General features: G+C 39.6%; 1 protein-coding gene, 1 pseudogene and 1 gene segment (V, D, J or C); 2 read left to right on the forward strand and 1 right to left on the reverse strand.

Annotated features, from left to right (window-relative positions):
* Window positions 1-6,818: 6,818 nt before the first annotated feature.
* LOC106727698 lies at window positions 6,819-7,474 on the forward strand. The segment is given in 2 exon segments: window positions 6,819-6,887; window positions 7,056-7,474. Coding segments are annotated over 2 exon segments (474 nt in total).
* Window positions 7,475-11,804: 4,330 nt separating this feature from the next.
* On the reverse strand, window positions 11,805-16,731 carry LOC102259623 (annotated as a pseudogene).
* Window positions 16,732-19,531: 2,800 nt separating this feature from the next.
* LOC102259922 (Ig lambda chain V-II region VIL) lies at window positions 19,532-20,414 on the forward strand. The gene is made up of 2 exons (XM_014547173.1): window positions 19,532-19,640; window positions 20,041-20,414. Exons 1-2 carry the CDS (start codon window positions 19,601-19,603, stop codon window positions 20,412-20,414), a joined length of 414 nt encoding a protein of 137 aa, XP_014402659.1. The 5' UTR covers window positions 19,532-19,600.
* The last annotated feature ends 758 nt before the right edge of the window (window positions 20,415-21,172 follow it).

The following is a 21,172-nucleotide window of genomic DNA, read 5'->3' on the forward strand; positions in this document are numbered from 1 at the left end:
TTTGCAACAGCATGGATGGACCTGGAGAGCATCATGCTAAGCGAAATAAACCAGCTGGAGAAAGATAAATATCATATGATCTCACTCATTTGTGGAATATAATGAACAACATACACTGATGAACAAAAATAGAGCCAGAGGGGGAAAATATACTAGAATATAATAGAAGTAATCCTGTTATTTGCAGATTCTTAATATTTCCTACAACTTTTGTGATACCATACTATGTTAGTACAGTTTTGGTAATATTATCATACTTAACATCTTTTTATTCTTGAAATATTAATGTTTATTGCATTTAATATTATTATTCTTTCTTAAATAATTGGTGTTTATTGCATGCAACATTATCATATTTAAAATCGTTTTTCTTGAGATATTAATGGTTATTGCATGTAACATTATTACATTTAAAATCCTTTCTCCTTGAAATAAAAAAAAAAATGAAAAAAATAATGACCTTCCCATTGCTGTAATCATGCAAGAGAGGACTCAGGACATTATTACATTTAAAATCGTTTCTCCTTGAAATAAAAAAAAAATGGAAAAATAATAACCTTCCCATTGCTGTAATCATGCAAGAGAGGACTCAGGAGGACTGATTGGGTTTCAATATTTTGCCCTCCCAGATGTGAGTGATTGATTTCAAAATGACAAACATAATAGATGGGAATGTTTTAGGTTGTAGAGTAATAGAATGTCTTGGAAATAGAGCTTTGCATTTTGCATGAACTGAGAGTTTTTTGTTTGGTTTGTTTGTTTGTTTTTGCTGTTAAATGAAATTGTGTTTATTTCTCTGTCCTGTATTGTAGTATAGAAATATCCTGAAAAGTTGGAGAAAGAGCCAATGATGGGAGAAAATAAACCACTGTAGGGAACACTGCTTGTTAGAGTATTTGACCCAATCTTTCAATATAATATTCAAATGCACTGAATCCCATTAATAGTAAGAAACATGATAGACCATGGATACTTAGGATAATAAATGAAATATGCTACATAAATTATAAAACACACCTCAGAAAAAAGTTGAGTTTTATCTTGTGGACAGACTCCACTGCAATCTCATTTCAGATTGTATATTTCATCCCCTCAGTATTTTATACATTGCATGCATCTGGTTGAGTGCGTAAGGTAGGAAGTTATTGTACTGAGTTATTTTCATGTTCTCATTTAATTTTTATTGGAATTTTTCAAGGTTGATTTCATCCTCCTTTATAGACGCAGTGTAGCGAAATGCTTGAGACCAGAGACTTGGGTTGGATTTCTTGATCTACCACTCATTAGTTGAGTAACCTTGGGAAAATTACTTAATAAATTTTATGCTTCAGTTTCTTCATCTCTACAAAGTGGGTATTGATAATATCTTTCACCCAGAGTTATTATAAAAAATAAATGAGATGATAAATGCCAATGCTTAGTTCAGTATCCAACAGAAAGGCAGTGGCTACTTACAGAAAAGAAAGTTGAATTTAAGAGAGTTAAATAACTTGTCTGGTAACACAGAGTAAGTGTTCGAGTGGAACCTTCCCTCCATATCCTATATAGAGCAGATGTCTTTTCTCATCTCAAGAGTAACTATTTCAACACAGTATTGAACTGTCTTTATAGTGCTTATCATTATTTAAAAATATCTTATTTTTTAAAAATTAATTTACTTAATTTTTTTCTCCTTCCGCTGCTTTTTCTATCCTCTTCATTACTGCATTGTCTCTGTTTGAAAAATATTTAGTACACAGGATGTTGAATGAATAGGCAAAATATAAAATTATTTTTAGAGTCCTTGCAATGCAAACATTAACATAAAATATTAACCTGGACTAGGTTTTATGTTATTTATTTAGGATTGTCAAGATTTTTACTCTGCAAATCATTTAAGGTCAGATTTAATTTATGCAGCATGCCTAGTGGTCAATTGGCTTGGTTTCTATTTCAGGTAAAGTGAGTGGCTATAGCTTGCTGGACTCTGCCCTGCTAGTTGTAGGTATTGTCCCTTTGTTGGAGGTATGCCCTTGTTGTTCTGGACACTTCTCTTCCAACATGTAGATACATTTATCAGTGAATCAGTGTTTTCATTAGAAACAAGCTTTACAGAAAGTGGGCTTTCTGAATGTGCAGTCATGCCCTTTTCTACCACTGACTCATCTGAATGCTGTGATCTGGAGAAAACAGGAGATTGACTTGGAATAGTTTCTGTTTGTCTAGCAGCCCTAAGTCTAGCCCCTACTTTCTACTTTAGGAGACTTAATTAGGCACTTCGAGATTGTCTTTATTAACCATAATTCCATCTCTTTTCTTGGGAAGGAAATCCAGAAGTTAGCCATTGAGACACCTTCCAATCCTGTTCCATTTTTCAGAACATGATTTGTATGTGGAAGGAAATGTTCCTTAGTATCAGCACTAACCCCTTGTTGTTTTCTTTATTCATTTCAGTTGTTCACTGGAAAGAAGGTATTAAAGTTACTACAGACAGACTTTGTCCATGGTGCTAGCAGAACCAAACACTAAACAATGAAAATTACAGTGGAGAAAAATTGGTTATCCTATATAATAAAAGCCTAATATGCAAATTGACCAAACCACAGAGCTCAATGCAGGAGCTTCCCCCTGGTGGTCAGTACGCTCATGGCTGGTGAGTGTAGCAGTAGTGGCGGGAGCAGTGAGGAGCAGAGAGCTGAGGAGCAGCGAGCTGAAAAAAAAAGGGAACAACCTGAACATTCATGAGCTGGTGAATAGATAAACAAAATGGGGTATATTCATCAATGGGCAACTATTTGGCAATAAAAAAGAGGTAAATACTAATAAATGTTACAATATAGATGAATCTCAAAAACATTATGTTAAGAAAAGAACCTAGACACAAGAGATCACATATTGGATGATTCCATTTTTTGAAATATTCAGAAAATAAAATTATCTATAATAATAAAAGCATAATATGCAAATCGACCAAATGGCCAAACAGCAAAATGGTCAAACAGCAGAACAACTGTGTGAACAACCATGTTATGACACACACTGGCGCCAGGCCAGCCAAGGCAGGTTCAATGCGACTGGTCGGGGGCCCCACCATCGCCACAGGATTGTCCTGCAGAGGGAGGTTATTAAGAAGAATAACCACAAAATAGACTCCCCCTCCTTTTTTCAGAACATATCTTCTTTAAGATTAAAACATTTAGTGAGTATCGCAAATGTAGTGACATGGTAGATTCCAAACATCATAGATTCCAGAACCAGATAGATATATATTCTAATTCTTACTATGCCACCTACTAGATAATTGACTTTGAATTAATCACTTAATCTCTTTGAGCTTTAATTTTCTTATTGTAAATTGCATTATTTTGTAGCTGAATAATGTACATAAAGCAAAAGATTGTTTAGTACATAGCAAAGGGGCAGCAAGCCAAGCTGTAAGGATTAAGGGGTCCCGGACTGTGAGAGGGCACAGGCTGGGCTGAGGGACCCCCCTCCTCCCAGTGCAAGAATTTCGTGCATAGAGCCTCTAGTTTTATTATAAACTAGAGGCCCGATGCACGAAATTCGTGCAAGAATAGGCCTTCCCTCCCCCAGCTGCCAGCACCTGCTTTCTTCTGGCACCCGGGACCCATGCTTCCCTCCAGCTGCCAGCAGGCACCCGGGACCTGGGCTTTCCTCGCAGCCCTGGCTTCATCTGAAGGTCGTCCAGAAGGATGTCCAGAAGGACATCTGGTCTAATTAGCATATGATTTTATTATTATAGATGGTGACACCCAGGAGAAGAGGTAGCTAAAGCTCAAAAGCCTGACTATCCGATCCAGAGTGAGGTGGATTTTTAAGGTTACAGGGGGAACAGGTATGCAGAAGCACTGATTGGACAGGCTTTAATTGGAGGACCTTGGAGAATGGCCATTTATGGGAAGGGGTGTCAACACAGGACTTTCCTGGACATTGGACCCTCTGTTTCTGAAAGGGTTCCAGTGTTCAAGTTCTGGTTATGTCCTAGTCCTTTGGTTGGGGGATAGGGCATAGGACTTTGGTTCCAGGTGCAGCTGGAAGTCATATCACTCCCCTCTGTGCATGCCTTGGTTGCATGACTTGTGGTTTTGGTCTGTTGTCTCTGAAAAGAAATTCATATCTTACTAAACAGGATAGGACCATTTTGAGCTGGTTCTACGGTTACAAAATCAATTAATACTATCAATTTTCCAGAAGTTAGCTTTATATCCCGAACAATCTTAATTAATGTTATCTTGTACTATTAAACTTTCCTTGGACATATCTTATTTATCTGACTATATTTTGGGCTCACAGAGAATAGAGAATTTTTTTAAATTTTAATTTTCAAAGCCCCTAGGAAATTCTAAAGACAGAAATCACTGTTCAAACAAATCATTGTATATTAAATCAAACTACATTATCCCTGGACTGTGATGCAGGTAAGATAAACCATAATTCTTATTTACTTTCAAACAACTTTATTGAATTATATTTTATATTCCATAAAATTCATCCATTTGGAATTTACAGTTCAATGATTTTTAGTAAATTAACTGAGTTATGAAACCATTATCATAATCCAGTTTTAACATTTTTATCACCCAAAAAAAGATCCTTCATTGACAGTTACATTTAATCCTTATTTCCACCCCCAGCCCCAGGAAACCACTGATCTACTTTATATCTTTACTAGAGGCCCAGTGCACAAAATTCATGCTCTCAGGGTGGGGGTCTCCCTCAGCCCAGCCTGCTCCCTCTTGCAGTCCAGGAGCCCCACAATAGATTGCCCCGCAGAGGGAGGCCCCACCCACCAGCCACAGCACAGCCAGCTGGGTAGCCTGGGCCTCCCTCTTTGGGAAGATCGATCGCAGAGCCCCACAATCAATTGCCCCTCTGGCTGGTGGCCTGGGCCTCCCTCTGCGGGGCAATTGTGTGGCAATGGCAGGGGCCCCAACCAATAGCATTGCGCCTGCCTTGGCTGGCCTGACGCCAGTGCGTGTCATAGCATGGTTGTACACATGGTCATTTTGCTGTTTGGCCCTTTGGTTGATTTGCATATTATGCTTACCCCAACCAATAGCATTGTGCCTGCCTTGGCTGGCCTGACGCAAGTGCGTGTCATAGCATGGTTGTCCACACGGTCGTTCTGCTGTTTGGCCATTTTGCTGTTTGGCCGTTTGGTTGATTTGCATATTATGCTTTTATTATTATAGATAGTTTTATTTTCTGAATATTTCATAAAAATGGGATCATTCAATATGTGATCTCTTGTGTCTAGCTTCTTTTCTTAACATAATGTTTTTGAGATTCATCTATATTGTAACATTTATTAGTATTTAACTTTTTTATTGCCAAATAGTTGCCCATTGATGAATATACCCCATTTTGTTTATCTATTCATCAGCTCATGAATACTCAGGTTGTTCCTTTTTTTTTTTTTGGCTATTAAGAAGAATAACCACAAAATAGACTCCCTCTCCTTTTTTCAGAACATACCTTCTTTAAGATTAAAACATTTAGTGAGTATCAGAAATGTAGTGACATGGCAGATTCCAAACATCATTGACTCCAGATCCAGATAGATATATATTCTATTTGTTACTATGCCACCTACTAGATAATTGACTTCAAATTAATCGCTTAATCTCTTTGAGCTTTAATTTTCTTATTGTAAATTGCATTATTTTGTATAAGAATAATGTACATAAAGCAAAAGATTATGTAGTACATAGTATGTGTGCACATTTATAATCTGAAGAGATTTAAAATTAAAAAAAACTTTATGCAAATTCACATTAAAGATTTCTAATCAAAGGGCTTTTCCTTCCAGATTGCCATTCCACCTGCAACTCTCTCTCAACTTAATAGCAGTTCATGATTGGGCAGCCCACTTCTGAAAACTGATCAACTCTCTTTGTGTTTGAACTCATGGGAGATTTCTTCAATGTTTATGAAGTTGGTCTCAAGAAAGCCAGTGTTGCACTGTGGAAAACAGTATGGAGTTTCCTCAAAAAATTAAAAATGGAACTGCCATTTGGCCCAGTGATTCCATTTCTAAGAATATATCCTAAGAAGCCAGAAACACTAGTCAGAAATAATATGTGCACCCCTATGTTCATAGCAGCGCAATTTACAATAGCTAAGATTTGCAAACAGTCCAAGTGCCCATCAGCAGATGAGTGGATAAAAAACTGTGGTACATTTCACAATGGGAATACTATGCAACTGTAAAAAAGAAGGAACTCTTACCATTTGCAACAGCATGGATGGAACTGGAGAGCATTATGCTAAGCGAAATAAGCCAGTCGGAGAAAGACAAATATCACATGACCTTACTCATATATAGAATCTAATGAAGAAAATAAACTGATGAACAAAGTAGTTCCAGAGACATAAAAGCATGGAACACACTGACAAATTTCAGAGGGAAGGTGGGGGTAAAGGGGTGGGTGGGGAGTGATAAACGGGGGAACTTAATTGCATATATGCATAACCCATGGATACAGACAATAGTGTGGTGAAGGCCTGGGAGGGGCAGGTGTGGGTCAATGGGAGAAAAAGGGGGACATCCGTAATACTTTAAAAAATAAAGATAAATTAAAAAAAATAAAAACTTGATATTTGGTTTGAAAAATGTTTAAAAAGCAAAGAAAGCAGTGTTTGATCCTTCCTTTTGAACCACAGGAAGCTGAATCTAGGGGGCAGAATTGGTTGGTGTGTTTCTAGTACATTTACAAGAGCTTGTCTCTGATTGGTTCGGCAAACAAATGCAGAATTCTGCTTTCTGAGGCAGAATGTCCCACAGATCTAGGCTGCAGGACGTTTCTTTGCTGAGGATACTTGGGCAGAATAAATGGAGAGTAATCTTTTGCCAGCCTTGTTGTTAACCCTATGGCTTCATCTTGTCCGTAAGTCCTTGGGTGGCTGAAGACATTCCTAACCGTCTGGGGTGGTGAAGGGGAGGGAGGCCGATGCAGTCAGACACCTCTAGGTTTTATTTGAGACTATGTGAAGAAAATAAAAACTCTGTAGAAAGACCAATTTCTATGTCTCACCTTGTCTTTCTTTCTGAACAGGAGTGAGCAGCGAACTGAATGTGGAACAGAGTCCTCCGTCACTGCGTGTTCAGGAAGGAAAGAGCACCAACTTCACCTGCCGCTTCCCTACCAGCTCTTTCTATGCTTTATACTGGTACAGGTGGGAACCTGCAAAAAGCCCCACGATCCTGTTTGTAATTAGTTTAAATGGGGATGTAAAGAAGGAAGGTCGAGTTACAGCTACTCTTAATACTACAAAGGGTTACAGCTACTTGTACATCAAAGGATCCCAGCCCGAAGACTCAGCCACATACCTCTGTGCATTTGGCACAGTGCTTTCAAGGCACCTGCAGCCCATACTCAAACCCGGGTCTGGTGCTACTCTGGTACCAGGGTTGATGAAGAGCCATGTGTGGGATGAAAAAGGCAAATTCAGTGAATTACAGTGTTTTCAATAATCAGGGGAAATGCAAGCATAGGTAAACAGACATTCTAATCATTGTAGCTCCTTCAACTAATTGGACTGTTACTAAACACTATTAACCTCGACCCCACCCCCATCCCCAATATATTAATTATACCATTGAGATGAATCCTTTGCCTTCACTTTTGGCATGGTTCCAAATGAATTAAATGGTTTATCAACCTATCTAAAACAATCTGGTTAAAGTAGTGTGATATCTACCCCACATTGCTGCTACTTCTTAAAAGCTGGTCCTTCTATTATATTTCTTCACATGCAGAAATGGAACTCTCTTATCAAACACCTGACATGGAAACCTACATGTTTCATACCAGAATAGGCAATGCTGCCTCCTTTAACTAATTGGGGATTTTAGTTTAGGTTATTTCAACCTTTTCCCTACAAGAGCATCTGTATTTCATTTCTTCTTACATGTGGTTATTTACATTTTTAAAAAAATCACCTGTGATACTGAAAAAAAGCATTGGTAGGGGAAGTTCACCACTAAACTTGACTTGTCCTCCAGTTTGTACTGTGATTGTGCTACTGGATAGGTAACTGAACTCTATGACTTAAGTTTCTTTGTTTGTAATTTCCAAGTATAGGAGGCAGGTCAAGACTGTGATTGTGCTACTGAATAGGTAACTGAACTCTATGGCTTAAGTTTCTTTGTTTGTAATTTCCAAGTATAGGAGGCAGGTCAAGAATCTGGTGCTGTGCTCATTTTGTAGGTTTCCAAACCATCTATGAGTATAATACCCCACTGCTACTGAGGCTTCTAATTCTGGAGCCTTCCTGGGTTTTATCAACATGATTGAACTACCTTCAGGGCCTCTACATCTAATAGCTTGAGTTTCAGCTTCCCCTGACACCTACATTAATAACTACTTACCCATCTCATGTCATCTCTCTCTTTCTCTTTCTCTCTCTCTCTCCTTAGAAATCTTTCCTGGCATCACATGTTTAGAAAAAAATAATGCATATTTTGAAAAACAAATTGTAGGGCCCCTCATTTATTGTAGGGCCCCTAATTTAAGAGACATACACATGGAAATTTTTTTTATTAAAAATTCATTCACAAGGTGATATTGAATCTGTTTGATTGTCAGACTGGGAATGATTGGATTTATGTTACTTGAATGTGTGTAGAATTGGAAGAGTATAGCACAGGCTTGAGTGAGGAGAACCTATGGCTCACTGTACATCAGTGTTGGTGAAGTGAAACAAAACAAAGGAAGAGCCATCACTGTTCCCGCTGCTGATTAACTTCCCAAACCAGTCCCCATCATTATTGGAATAAAGGTCAATAGAAGAATTTCTAATTGTTAGGTTTGATTGAGCAATTGAATCAATACCCCTCCCCCGGGAACTGACCTTTAGGCCATTTCACTAAGGACGTTCTCTTTTGCTGAGACCACACTTTACTTGCTGAAACCACATGCCATTATCTCTCCCCTCCGGACCTGCACAGAGAATTTTCCATCCAGAAAAAGGCCGCCAAAAGTCCTTTAAAAACTGCTGACTCCCGTCGCTGGGTGCTGGAGCCATCTGGGGCTCAGCCATTTGGTGTGTGGATGATCAAATAAATTCGTAATCCCTCACTATTTTGGACTCATGCGTTCCTCCTTCAGCAACCTAACACTAATATTTTCAATAAAGATCTTATTACTGGCTAACCAAATAGATAGAAACAAAAAAAGGCACAGAAAAAAAAAGCAAGGACAGAGTTTGACTAATTTGTGCATTGCTGAAACACAATACTTCACAGCCCTTTTCACGTCATAGTGTAACCAAAACCCAAGTTTGTGTGCCCGACACTTCGAAAGGCAAAACTCAAAACATCAGAGTTTGGAGTAAGAAAGGGTTTATTGATGGAGAAGGCACCAACTGAGAAGATAGGAGACCAAATGGTGGCTCAAATCCATCTTGCTGGTTTTTAAGTGACAGGGGAATAGGTATTTGGAAGTGCTGATGCGGCAAGTTTTAATTGGAGAACCTTGGAAATCGGCCATTTATGGTTAAGGGGTGTCAATGCCAGATCTTCCTGAACAATGGACCCTCTGCTTCTGAAAGGGTTCCAGTGTTTAAGTCCCAGTTGTGTCCTGGTGCTTTGGTTCTGTGTGTGAGTGAGTGGGGGTATGAGACTGGTTCCAGGTGTAGCCAGAGGTCAAATTTCTCTCCTATGCACATGAATTGGCTGCATGACTTGCGGTTTTGGTCTGTTGTTTCTGAAAAACAACTCAATATCTTGTCAAACAGGATAGGACTATTTTGAGCTGGTTCTACAGTTACTATAGAACATACAAAATTGATTACATTTATACAACACTTCCATACAGAATGCTACTTGAAACTGGCCCACAACTCCATCTTCCTTGGGCCCTTGCTTGCCTTAGAATGTGAGGGATAAAGCTCTTCCCACACATGTAACCAATTATTGGATAGAGTGGCATATAATTTAGAAAATCTACTATTACAAACATGGGAAAAATGTAAATCTGGAATATAGAATCCTTACAAAAAATATCTATACCTTTAGAAAGTCATTCATAACCAAGAACATATAGACTGAAATTCTCAGTCTCTTTGGGTTCTCAAGTTGATCTGAAATTTAAAATAATTTGTTAATTTTTTTATTATTTATAGAACTGCAGGCATGCCCTTGTAAATAGCCCCTTATTTATTTTTTTAGAGTTTAGTCAGATGGAATGAGAAAATGAGCAAAAGATAAAAATCACAGTGAAAAAGAAAAACTTACATCTCCCTGTTCATAGTAGGGCCCCAACATGAGTAATCAACCACCTGCTGTCATGAAGGCCAATGGCTCTCATTGCATCTAAAGATTGCCACCATGTCTTCTGTGACAGAGCAGGAGTTTAAGACCATATTTCAAAAGAAATATATACTTATTGATTTCAGAGAGGAAGGGAGCGGGAGAGATGGAAACATCATTGATGAGAGCATCATTGATCAGCTGCCTCCTGCAAATCCCTTACTGGGGATAGAGCCCACAATCCGGACATGTGCCCTGACAGGGAATTGAACCATGACCTCCTGGTTCAGAGGTCAGTGCTCAAACTTGGGCCAGCACGGTTCTTGAGGATGATAGAGCTCATGCCCTTAAGGTACATGTTGTCACTTATAATCCAGGGTGACAAGTGAGACTGGAATTCTGTGGAGCCCTAGAAAGCCATTCTACCCAAGAATTTTGGTTTAAGGAAGTCTTCTTACAGAAATTCATATCTGATAGATAAGATTTTTGCTTTCAAATTATATTGACGTTTGTAAAAAAAATCCCTGGTATGTGGAAAAGTAAGAGTTGGACAGTAAAAATAAGCTCTAAATTAGATAATTTACAACCAGGGTAATTTGTATGACAAGAAAAATAGGTACTCTTTATCTTCCATTTTGAGATCATGGGTGGTCTAGTTATAAATGATGAGTCTTTTCCACATTTTAAAAAATGTCTGTGACCTAATATGTTCCATTAGTAGATACATGAACACACATTACATGATTCTGGATGAAACTGGAAATGACAAGTGAAACTTTTAATTTTTTTTTCTGATGTTTAAATCACAGAATCCACTAGTTTGGTGTTTTTTGTTTGTTTGTTTGTTTTTTGTTTTTTTGTGTGGTTTTTTTGTGTGTGTTGTGGTGTGTGTGTGTGTGTGTGTGTGTGGTTTGTTTGTTTGTTTTTTGTTTTTTTGTGTGTTTTTTTTGTGTGTGTGGTGTGTGTGTGTGTGTGTGTGTGTTGTTGCAAAGTATCTTGGAAGTCTTAGGTGGGATGTAACATTATTTTTAAAAAATTCCTACAACCTAGGGATGTGCCCTGACAGGGAATAACCTGCAACCTTTTGGTGTATGGGACAATGCTCCAACCAACTGACTCCACCTGACCAGGAGTCAGAATCAACTTTTTAAAGGCAAATTATACTCCCCCTAAACAATATCAGAATTAGTAAACTCTTTCTAAACCTTGATAAACATATCCCTTCAATTAGAAAGCAGTGTAGAAGGAATGGGTTATAAATTGGCCATTTCTTAGTACAGTCACAGGGGGGCAGCATCTGCAAACATTGACCTGAGTCTGAAGGTGAGTGAGTAAAACAGTGCTAAGTTTGATTGGCTGTCTCAAACTACAGTCACTTTTTTCCCCTTTCTTTCCAAAAAGCACTGATAGACCACATTTCTTTGAGTCTGGAAGCAGCTAGTAGTTCAAGGGAAATCCACGTAGGAGTAGTCAGATTTGGCAATTCTTTCTGAAGAGGAAGAGAAGCAAGATGCTACTCATAGTACCAGTGTTGATCTTATGGATGCACATATCACGTGAGTTTGAGATTTCTCTGATTGCTTCTGGAGAATTCAACATTGTGGAAGAGTAGCTGCATGCATTTGCAGGAATGAGATTTTCTGAATGAGAGCAAAAAATTTGTAAAACAAAAACACAAAAAAGAAGGAAGATAGAAGGGGTTGGGGAGGGAAAAAAGAATAAGAAAAATAGAGAAGAAGGATGAGAGAGACCATTGTAGCTCAGAGAATAGAGATCTGACCAGACTTTCTCTGAAGCCTTCTATTGTTTTTTCTGAACAGAAGTGAATGGACAACAGATAAAGCAAATTCCTCAATTCCTGCTCCTACAAGAAGGAGAGAACTTCACCACGTACTGCAATTTCTCAAGCACTGTGAACAACTTACAGTGGTATAAGCAAAGCCCTGGAGGGAATCCTGTTTTCTTGGTAATGTTAGTCAGAGGTGGAGAAGCAAAGAAGCAGGAAAGACTGACAGCTCGGTTTGGAGAGACTAGAAAGGACGGCTCCCTTCACATCACAGCCACCCAGACTGCAGACGTCGGAGCCTATTTCTGTGCGGAGGCACAGAGCTCTCGAAGCACCTGCTGCCTGTCCCCAAACCTTGCTGTGGGGCTCCAGGAGCAGCTGCTCCCTATTTCTCTTTAGAGAAGAAGTCAAAGCAAGCTGAAGCCACAATGTATATGAAGAAATGAAAATCTTAATTTAAAAAAAAGCTCCAGGCTCAAATAGTTTTTATTAGAGAATTCTACAAACATTTGAAGAGTTCACTTGAATTCTACACAATTGCTTCCAGAAAAATAGAAAAAAGAAAATAATTTCTGGCTCAGTTTATGAAGTTAGTATTACCTTGATACCAAAATCAGACAAAGACCATACAAAAAGGGTTTGGGGGGGGGGGGGGGGGGGAGGAGAAAAAAAAACTACAGAGAAATTTCCCTCATGAATAGGGACACAACTTTCTTAACAAAATATTAGCAAGTAGAATTCATTAATACAGGAGTGTACAAAAGTAGATTTATAGTTATGAGTATGAGAAACACAAAGTTTATTATTGTATTATTAAATACTAGAGGCCCGGTGCATGAAATTCATACACTTGTGGTGGTGTTGAGTGGGGGGTCCCTCAGCCTGGCCTGCACCCTCTCACAGTCCAGGAGCCCTGGGGGGATGTCCGACTGACGGCTTAGTGGGCCTAAGCTAGCAGTCGGACATCCTTAGCATTGCCACGGAGGCAGGAGAGGCTCCCACCACTGCCGCTGTGCTCGCCAGCCATGAGCCCAGCTTCTGGCTGAGCAGCGCTCCTGCTGTGGGAGCACACTGATCACCAAGGGTCAGCTCCTGCGTTGAGTGTCTGCCCCCTGGTGGTCAGCATTCATCATAGTGACCAGTCATTCCACCATTCAGTCATTTGCATATTAGCCTTTTATTATGTAGGATACGCTGTAGATGAGGCCCCCTAGAACCATAAGAAATGCAAAAAATTCACTGTTAACTCATTCTTGAATTGCCCCCACTTAAAATCAAATTGCCCCCACCGTGGGGTGTGTGCTGCACCTTGGGAACCACTGGGCTTGACACTTTTCCTCTCTGAGCTTCATTTCTGAATACATACTCATATACCATGGGAATTGTAATCTCTTCTCCGCCTACCTCACTGGGTTGTCATGAGGAGGTTCTGAGCTAATAAACCTAGAAATGTTTCATCAAGTAGGTGTTGTCTAAACAGGAAGGGATTGTTATTTTTAAGCCCATGGGTACCCTCGCAGGTAGCAGGTGCTGATTAGGGGAGGAGGGCATGATTGTTTCCTGGGACTGTAGCTATGGAAGCTTTGCAGAGGGTTCTGCAGGCTTGGGGGAGAGGTGGGGGAGGGGAGGGGGTGCTCTGGCCAGCAGCCCTGTAGCGGTGGTCATCCCTGGAGGCACTGGTGGGGGGCTGGGCATTAGGATGGGGCTCGGTGGGGGGGAGTCCAAAGGGGAGTAACTGTCAAACCTTCCCACTTGGTGCCATTCTTTAAATTGTATGTGGCTGTTTCACACCTGTACCTGCTCAGGGTGGGGCTCCAATCTCCTGGAGCAGGGCGGGGGCCAGGCCAGGGTGGAGCCAGGTGGGCTAGGAGGGCGGGTTTAGCCACACCCCCAGGGAGGTTCAGCATGCTTCCACTGTGGAGACAGCGCTGCTGCTGTGTGGGGAAAGGGTTTGACCCTGGGGGGCCGCTCAGGCCTGCCTCCACCTGGGTCTGGAGTTGTAGGGAGGAGAAGCGTGTCTGGCCCCAGCAGAGGGTGCCCGGCAGTGGTGGGCCATGGGCCCCAGGTGCCTCGGGGGCGCTGACGGGTGGTTGCCAGCGTGCTATTGTTGTGGGCACCCCTGTGTGGGGGTGGCGGGGAAGAGATTGGGAGTCAGGGGTGCTGGCTGCAGCTATCTCCGAGGCTGGGTCTTCTCCCCGTCTGGTCAGCCTCCCTGTCCCCCTGGGGTAGGGTGTCCCTGGGGGGATTGGAAGAGCTCCCCGTGGCCACTTCCTCTTCCTTCTTTGCAGTCCCGGCTCCTGTCAGGCACTCTCCTCAGACCCCCGGGAACTTGACTGCGGCCACATGCCCCCTGCTGTGCGTGCAGCCTCCTGCTGGTATGTCAATATGCAAATTGGTCATTACTGTGACACCGTTAGGACCAATTGGCGTATTATCTCTTTATATATATAGATTATATTATTTTCCATATTAACAACCGTAAACCTACTTTTGCTCACCTCTGTATATTAAAAAAATAATACATCAAACAAGGCTGCTTCAATATTTGAAAATCAACTGATGAAATCCACCATATTAATAGGCTAAAGAAGAAAAGTCGCATGATCACATGGAAAAAGAGCTTTTTGCTATTTCCCACTTAGAGTTAATGAAGCCAAACTGATCTTTCACACACTCCACAGTGGCACTGCTCAGTGGTGTGATGTTGTAGGCCATAGTCTGTGCATTTTGGCCTAGGACACACAGTTGGAACTTGACACTCTCCCTTTTCTGCAAGCAATCCCCTTTGTTGGCCATTCCAACTATGCCAAATGGATAAACCTTACCTTTCATATTCCTTTCCTCCATGATCTCAATTATTTATTTCTTGCTACTCAGTCTGGGTTGGATCAACACTCCTCAAGGGGTTAATGACTTTATCAGAGTACATGGTAGGATCAGCTTCTTCAATAATGCCATTCACTGAGAATGTTTTGTTGACTTTTTCTGCACTGACTTTGCCTTTGGGCAACCTGTACTCCATCATGTCTCCCAGTTCCAGGCTATTGACATCACCAGAGAACTCACTGTAGTGGAAAAAAGATTTTCCTATAGTGATTCGCTGTTTGAATAAATTCAAAATTATCCTTCAGAGTTGCTACATAACTGATGAGCCTTTTGGAGTTAGAATTATGACCTAAAAGTCACACACAGCTTACAATCTACTGTACAGGCTTGTTTGTCACTAATACTAAGTTCAACCTTATTTCCTATTTGAGGAGAAGTGGATCAGTGGCTTAAAAGTAATAGTCAATTTCACTCCACAATTGTCCTAAATAACATCCTTAGCCTCTTTTTTTTTTTTTTTTTGCCTTTGTTTGAGTTAGTGGTTTTAGGATAAAAAAAAAATGGCTTCTTTTTCTAAAGTGCCCAAAAAACTATGATCTGAATAGAAGTGGAATAAAACTGTGCCCTTGGGATACTTTTTAATCCTAACAGCATGATTTCTTAGGGCAGAGAGCATATTAGGAAGTATAGTAAACTCGACTTCCTCTGCGATATGCATCTAGTTCCCATGAAGAATTTCACTATAGTGGAAGAAGATAGGAGCATCATTTGATGATGAATCCATACATTTGATGAAACCAAAACCATCTTGTATGATAGCAATTACACCCATTTTTCTGGCTTCATCACTGAACCAGGATGGACTTGATAGAAGTTCTCTGTTAGTTGCTCATTCTAATTTGTCACTTAGGTCTGTTGAAATATTAAGCTTAACATGGTCACCTTCCAACAGGGTCACCTTGGATTTTGTATTTGTGTCTACAAAGGGAAGTTCTTTAGGAATCACAAAGTCTACTTCGATGTGTCCTGTCAATGGGTCATTCTGTTTTTTCCTGAGTGCTTTTGGGATAATGTTGGTTAGAGTTCCTTCAAAATGTTCAATGCCGATATCTTCAAAAATGACTGTTCCTTGAGGCAATAGTCTGACATCTATTTCAACTTCTTTATCATTACTGTCCTTGTTATGAATTCCACAACGTCTCCAGGTTGTAAGGCTCCTAAGTCACCCTTAAATTCACTACAGTGAAAGAGTATTTCTTTTATAACATCACATCTTTCATTAAAGACAAACACCTCCTTCATGGCACAAACTACTCCCTGACAGCGGGCTTGTTTGTTTTTCAACAGCGTGTTTCGAGCACTTATAGCACCAGTATGTTTATTGTGATCAATTACAAAGTTTATTTTAACTCCAGTTTCCAGCTGAACATTTTCTTCCACACCTTCAGGACCTGTAAGTCAGATGAAACACTTCTTGTCCGTTTATTCATTCTTCAAGGAGGATTTCTGCTTTTATCTTCACCAGTTTAACAGCAATGGGTTTCCGCTGGTCAGATGATACTTCAAATTCAACATTATCTCCTACTTTTAAGTCCTGCAGGTTTCCATTATGCTATGGAAAGTGGAAGAAAAGTGTAGCTTGACATTCTGAAGACTGAATAGACCCGTTAGAGGTTATAAGTTTTTCAATAACCCACTTTCACACAGTGCTGCTGAAGTACCATTGGGGTACCAATTGTGTCCATTGTTGTGGAGAAGATTTGGATCAAAGCTCATCTCTCAGTGATAATCAAATATTGCACTTTCAGTAGTAATTGCTGATTCTTCTTTTTCAACACATTTCAAAGGATGAAAGTTGCCAGTATTAAAAAAATGTGAGAGAAAATGACCTAAAGCTAATAAAGAATACAACTGCTGTTGCACTGGGCAATCTCACAGTACAGCACTGAAAACAACGAAGATGACTGACTAGCAGTAATGGGAAGTGCTCGTTCAAAGTTTTTGAGTAGGCACAGACTTCTTATTGCAGACCAAGTGTTGTGTACTCTTTTTTGGTCTTATTGGTTGTTTCAAAGTTTGTTCCTTGCCTGGTCTAAACTTGAAGCAGTAGTTTCAGGTGGCAAAGTCTATTCTATTACACTTCATACCCAACAGCTCAGTGCCCCCTCCCCAGCAATGCCAGAAGCAGCACGCCTAACACATAGAGTTTATTTTGTTTTTTATATTTTATGTATAAGTGAAATCATATGGAATTCTTCTTTCTCTGTTTGACTTAGCATTATACCCTCTAGGCCCATTCATATTGTGGCAAATGGCAAGATTACCTTTCTTTTACTGGCCGAGTAATATTCCATTGTCTATATGTACCACTTCTTTATCCATTTGTCTATCAATGGACACTTAGGCTGCTTCCATATCTTGGCTATGGTAAATCATGCTGCAATGAACATAGGAATGCATATGTCTTTTTGAACTAGTGTTCAGGGTTTCTTTGGATAACACTCAGAAGTGGAATTGCTGGGTCCTTCTTTGTTTCCTATTATGGGCTTTTTAAAAAGTTTATTTTGCCTGATGTAAGTACTGCTGCTCTTAATTTCAGTTTCATTTGTTCTTATAGTTTCAGCAATAGCATGCTATTGAGGTGTGTATATGTGTGTGTGTGTGTATGTGTGTGTGTGTGTGAGAGAGAGAAAAAGAGAGAGAGAGAGAGAGAGAGAGAGAGAGAGAGAGAGAGAAAGAGAGAGAGAGAGAAAGAAAGAGAAAGACCTGGCACAGAAGAGGCTCCCAATGAATACTTGTTAAATGAATGAAGTATAAATACTAGGACATTTATTCCCATATCTTTATAGTCTGATATTCTCCACCCCATGTTTGATAAGTTTGTTGTCTACAGAATTTTGCCCACAACTCTAACACTATATTTATCCTGTTGGAGCCTTCTGTTCAAAATGTTTTTCATAATATTGAAATATTATATTTAGAATAAATTAAGGAGTCACTCAGCATAACTTCTCTCTCTAAATTCATAAATAATAACTCATGTACAAATTTAGAAAACAAGTAATTCTTGAGTGCCTAATCTGTACCAATCTTCTTGTAAACATTAAAGAACATGGGCTTTTGAGCCAACTTTTAGATATGGAAGATTAAAGAGAGAAAGAAAATTAAAGAGAAGCCAACAACTGAGAATCATAATTTAAATATAACTGAAATAAAGCAATAAGTATAATTAAAATTTTTGGGGAGTGTTATAGGGCCAGAAACTAATAATGAGTACATAGGTATTACAGCAAAGATTTTCAACTGCAAATGTGAGGAGAGAGTCTTTCAAAAGATTGCTGGCCAACTTTTGGCCTGGTCTTTGTTATGCAGTTCATTTATTCAGTCACAAGAGGGGGTTGGTTCATCTGCAAAAAACATTTCTTTCTGGGAGAAGGGCAGATAAATATGTTTTCCATTGACATTTTACAGGGAAAAAAGGCATACTTTCTTCCTCTTCAGGCAACTTGTACTTCATAATTTCTTATTGAGTATGTGTGGTCAAAGATTCAGGGGCCCTTAGACCAATAACCTAAGTCCTATACATGTACCTCCATAAATAACTTTCTCTCCACTTCTCCTTGATTATCTCTTACTTTCCCTATTCTTTATATATGTTTTTCTTCCCTCCGATAACCTTTCTACAATCTCCACCTCCTCCATCATTTTTGCTTTTCCTCTTCTCTTTTCTTTCTGCCTCACCAACCCTGGTGCACAGCACCCATAGCCTGGCATAGAGAAGATGAGTATTAAGGATATTTCTTTAAGGAGAAGAGGATGAGCACAATTCACGTAATCAGTTACTATATCAAGAGCAGATGCATTGAAAAGTGTCTACCTAGACAATAGTAGATATCATGATTCCAGGAAACTCTATAGGAAACCTGAGCTCCCAAAGGTGTAGCTTTTAGCTTCAACGCTGTTAATTTTTCCTGTCCCTTTGAGCACATCACTGACTTCTTTTGAATCTCACCTGCATCTTCTGGTATGTAAATAGAAATTTCATCTTCTTACAGCACAGAGCTCAGTACAATTTTCTGGGATTAAATGATACTTTGTATAAACTCCTTGGAGCATCAGCCAATTTCTTTGGTACATTGAGGAAGAAATTATGGAAGAAAGGTCCTGTATAGAAACATCCTCATGATTTGTTTTCCTTATCTAGAGTCAAACTTTATTTATTTATTTATTTTCAAATATATTTTATTGATTTTTCACAGAGAGGAAGGGAGAGAGATAGAGAGTTAGAAACACCGATGAGAGAGAAACATCGATCAGCTGCCTCCTGCACACCTCCTACCTGGGGATATCCGCAACCCAGGTACATGCCCTTGACCGGAATCGAACCTGGGACCCTTCAGTCCGCAGGCTGACGCTCTATCCACTGAGCCAAACCGGTTTCGGCTAGAGTCAAACTTTAAACCTCACAAATAATATTAGTGGGCACCCTGAGAGTTGGAGATATCTGGTTGACATTCTCCCCTTCTTCTTGGGGACATAGATAAAGCAGGGGAGAAAGATCTAGAGAAGGAGCTGCTCTATCATTGGCTGACAAGATCCTGGCAACATCACAGTGGTAGCTGCAGTTGTAAGTCTTTACTAGTAGCTGTTGCTTCTGTTATCTGGAATCTCTTTAAGACTCAACTCAGACACAAAGACTGAACTTTGGGCTCATGATCCCAGCCCTTCCTTGAAGTATGAGGCTGCTCACTGGAGTAACTGTGTTTCTGACCTTGGGTAAGTGTTCTGTGCCTACCAAAAGGGACCTTGAAGGGTTATTTGCTCTCTAGTTCTCTCCCAAACTAGAGTTGGAGCTGAGAACTGATCTATGCATTTGTCTAGGGAGAACAAACTTCTACATGACAGATTAAATCATAACCACTACCCCAGAAGAACCCTTAGCAGTATCCAGATTGTAAGAAATTTCTGGGTTTATTGAGCCAAGGACCCATGGGATAGAGTCTATGGAGTCTCTGATTTTTTGGCATGTACCTTTGGTCTCCATAACACTAATAATATGTTTTGCATTCTAGAAGGACATAAATAAAAACACTATAGTATGGGGTAGAGCCAAAGAGTTATGGGACTGTTGTGTCCTTGATCTATAGATGCTAATTTGAATTTCTTAACCCTTTAGGGGCTATGATTGATGCTGAGATCACCCAGCCCAACTCCATGGATTATGCTGAAGGAAAAGATGTGAACCTGCCTTGTAACCACTCTACCATTGGTGGAACTGACTATATACATTGGTATCGGCAAAATCCCAATCAAAGGCCACAGTATATAATTCATGGCTTACGAAACAAAGTGACTAACAACATGGCCTCTCTCATCATCACAGAAGACAGAAAATCCAGTACCTTGATCCTGCCTCGGGTTACCTTGAGAGACTCTGCTGTGTACTACTGTGCTGTGAGAGACACAGTGGGACAGATGGGACTGCACCTGTGCAACATCTCCCTGGCAAGAGAAGGTGGGGGAGGCAGCAGCTATTCAGAGCAAATCTAGAGCCATCTAGGAGCATCAGAGAGCAATATGAAAGGAAGAAAATGAAAGGAAGGAAGTAGGAGAACATGAATAAGGAAAACAAGAAAGACAGTAAAGAGAGGACAAGGAGTGAGCACTTAATTTGTTGATGTGGCTGAGAAGTATGAGGAAACTAAGAATTATAAGGTTAACGTAGCAATAAAGTAAAGCGGTATTAAGAATTTATCATGGCTTCTCTGCATGTCAATAAAATGTTGGTTTCAGTATTTTAGCCTAAAAAAAAATATGGAGGAAAAGAAAAATAATTATACTTGTCCCAAAGGTGTCTTTTATTTGGATGCAGAGATAAGTCCAAGTTTGGAAATGCATGCTACTATAGTTGTTCTGCTTATCAGAAACAAATTACTCTTTCTCTAAGAGAAATCTGAAATGTTATTTTTATTGTTGCTAGTCTAGAGCATGTATATTTGTGATAAAGAAGTTCTTTTGGAAAGAAACAATAATTAAATTAATATTAACTTATTTTTAAATGTCTAGAAGTCCTGCATCTAAAAAAGAGTTTTCATAATTTTTTGATATTCCATAAAAGATTCAGGCAGAGCTAAAGTAAAAGCCTAGTTATATCTCCTTCATTTCACTGTAGCTTCCACTGTCCTTCTCAGAGTTTAAGATTATTTAAAGTATCATGCCAGACTGATTTCTTTCAAATAAATAATTTCATGCAACTACATACATATTTACACACACATATACACACACCCACATACAACTTATCATTT

Source organism: Myotis brandtii, unplaced genomic scaffold (genome assembly GCF_000412655.1).
Source record: "Myotis brandtii unplaced genomic scaffold, ASM41265v1 scaffold4672, whole genome shotgun sequence".
NCBI classification, from domain to species: Eukaryota; Metazoa; Chordata; class Mammalia; order Chiroptera; family Vespertilionidae; genus Myotis; species Myotis brandtii.

What these genes read in the sequence shown, in the direction of transcription:
- LOC102259922 (XM_014547173.1), top strand. Translation starts at nt 19,601, where the DNA reads ATGAGGCTGCTCACTGGAGTAACTGTGTTTCTGACCTTGG. An exon ending in AACTGTGTTTCTGACCTTGG is followed by an intron (nt 19,641 to 20,040) that starts GTAAGTGTTCTG and finishes TTAACCCTTTAG; the next exon opens with GGGCTATGATTGATGCTGAG.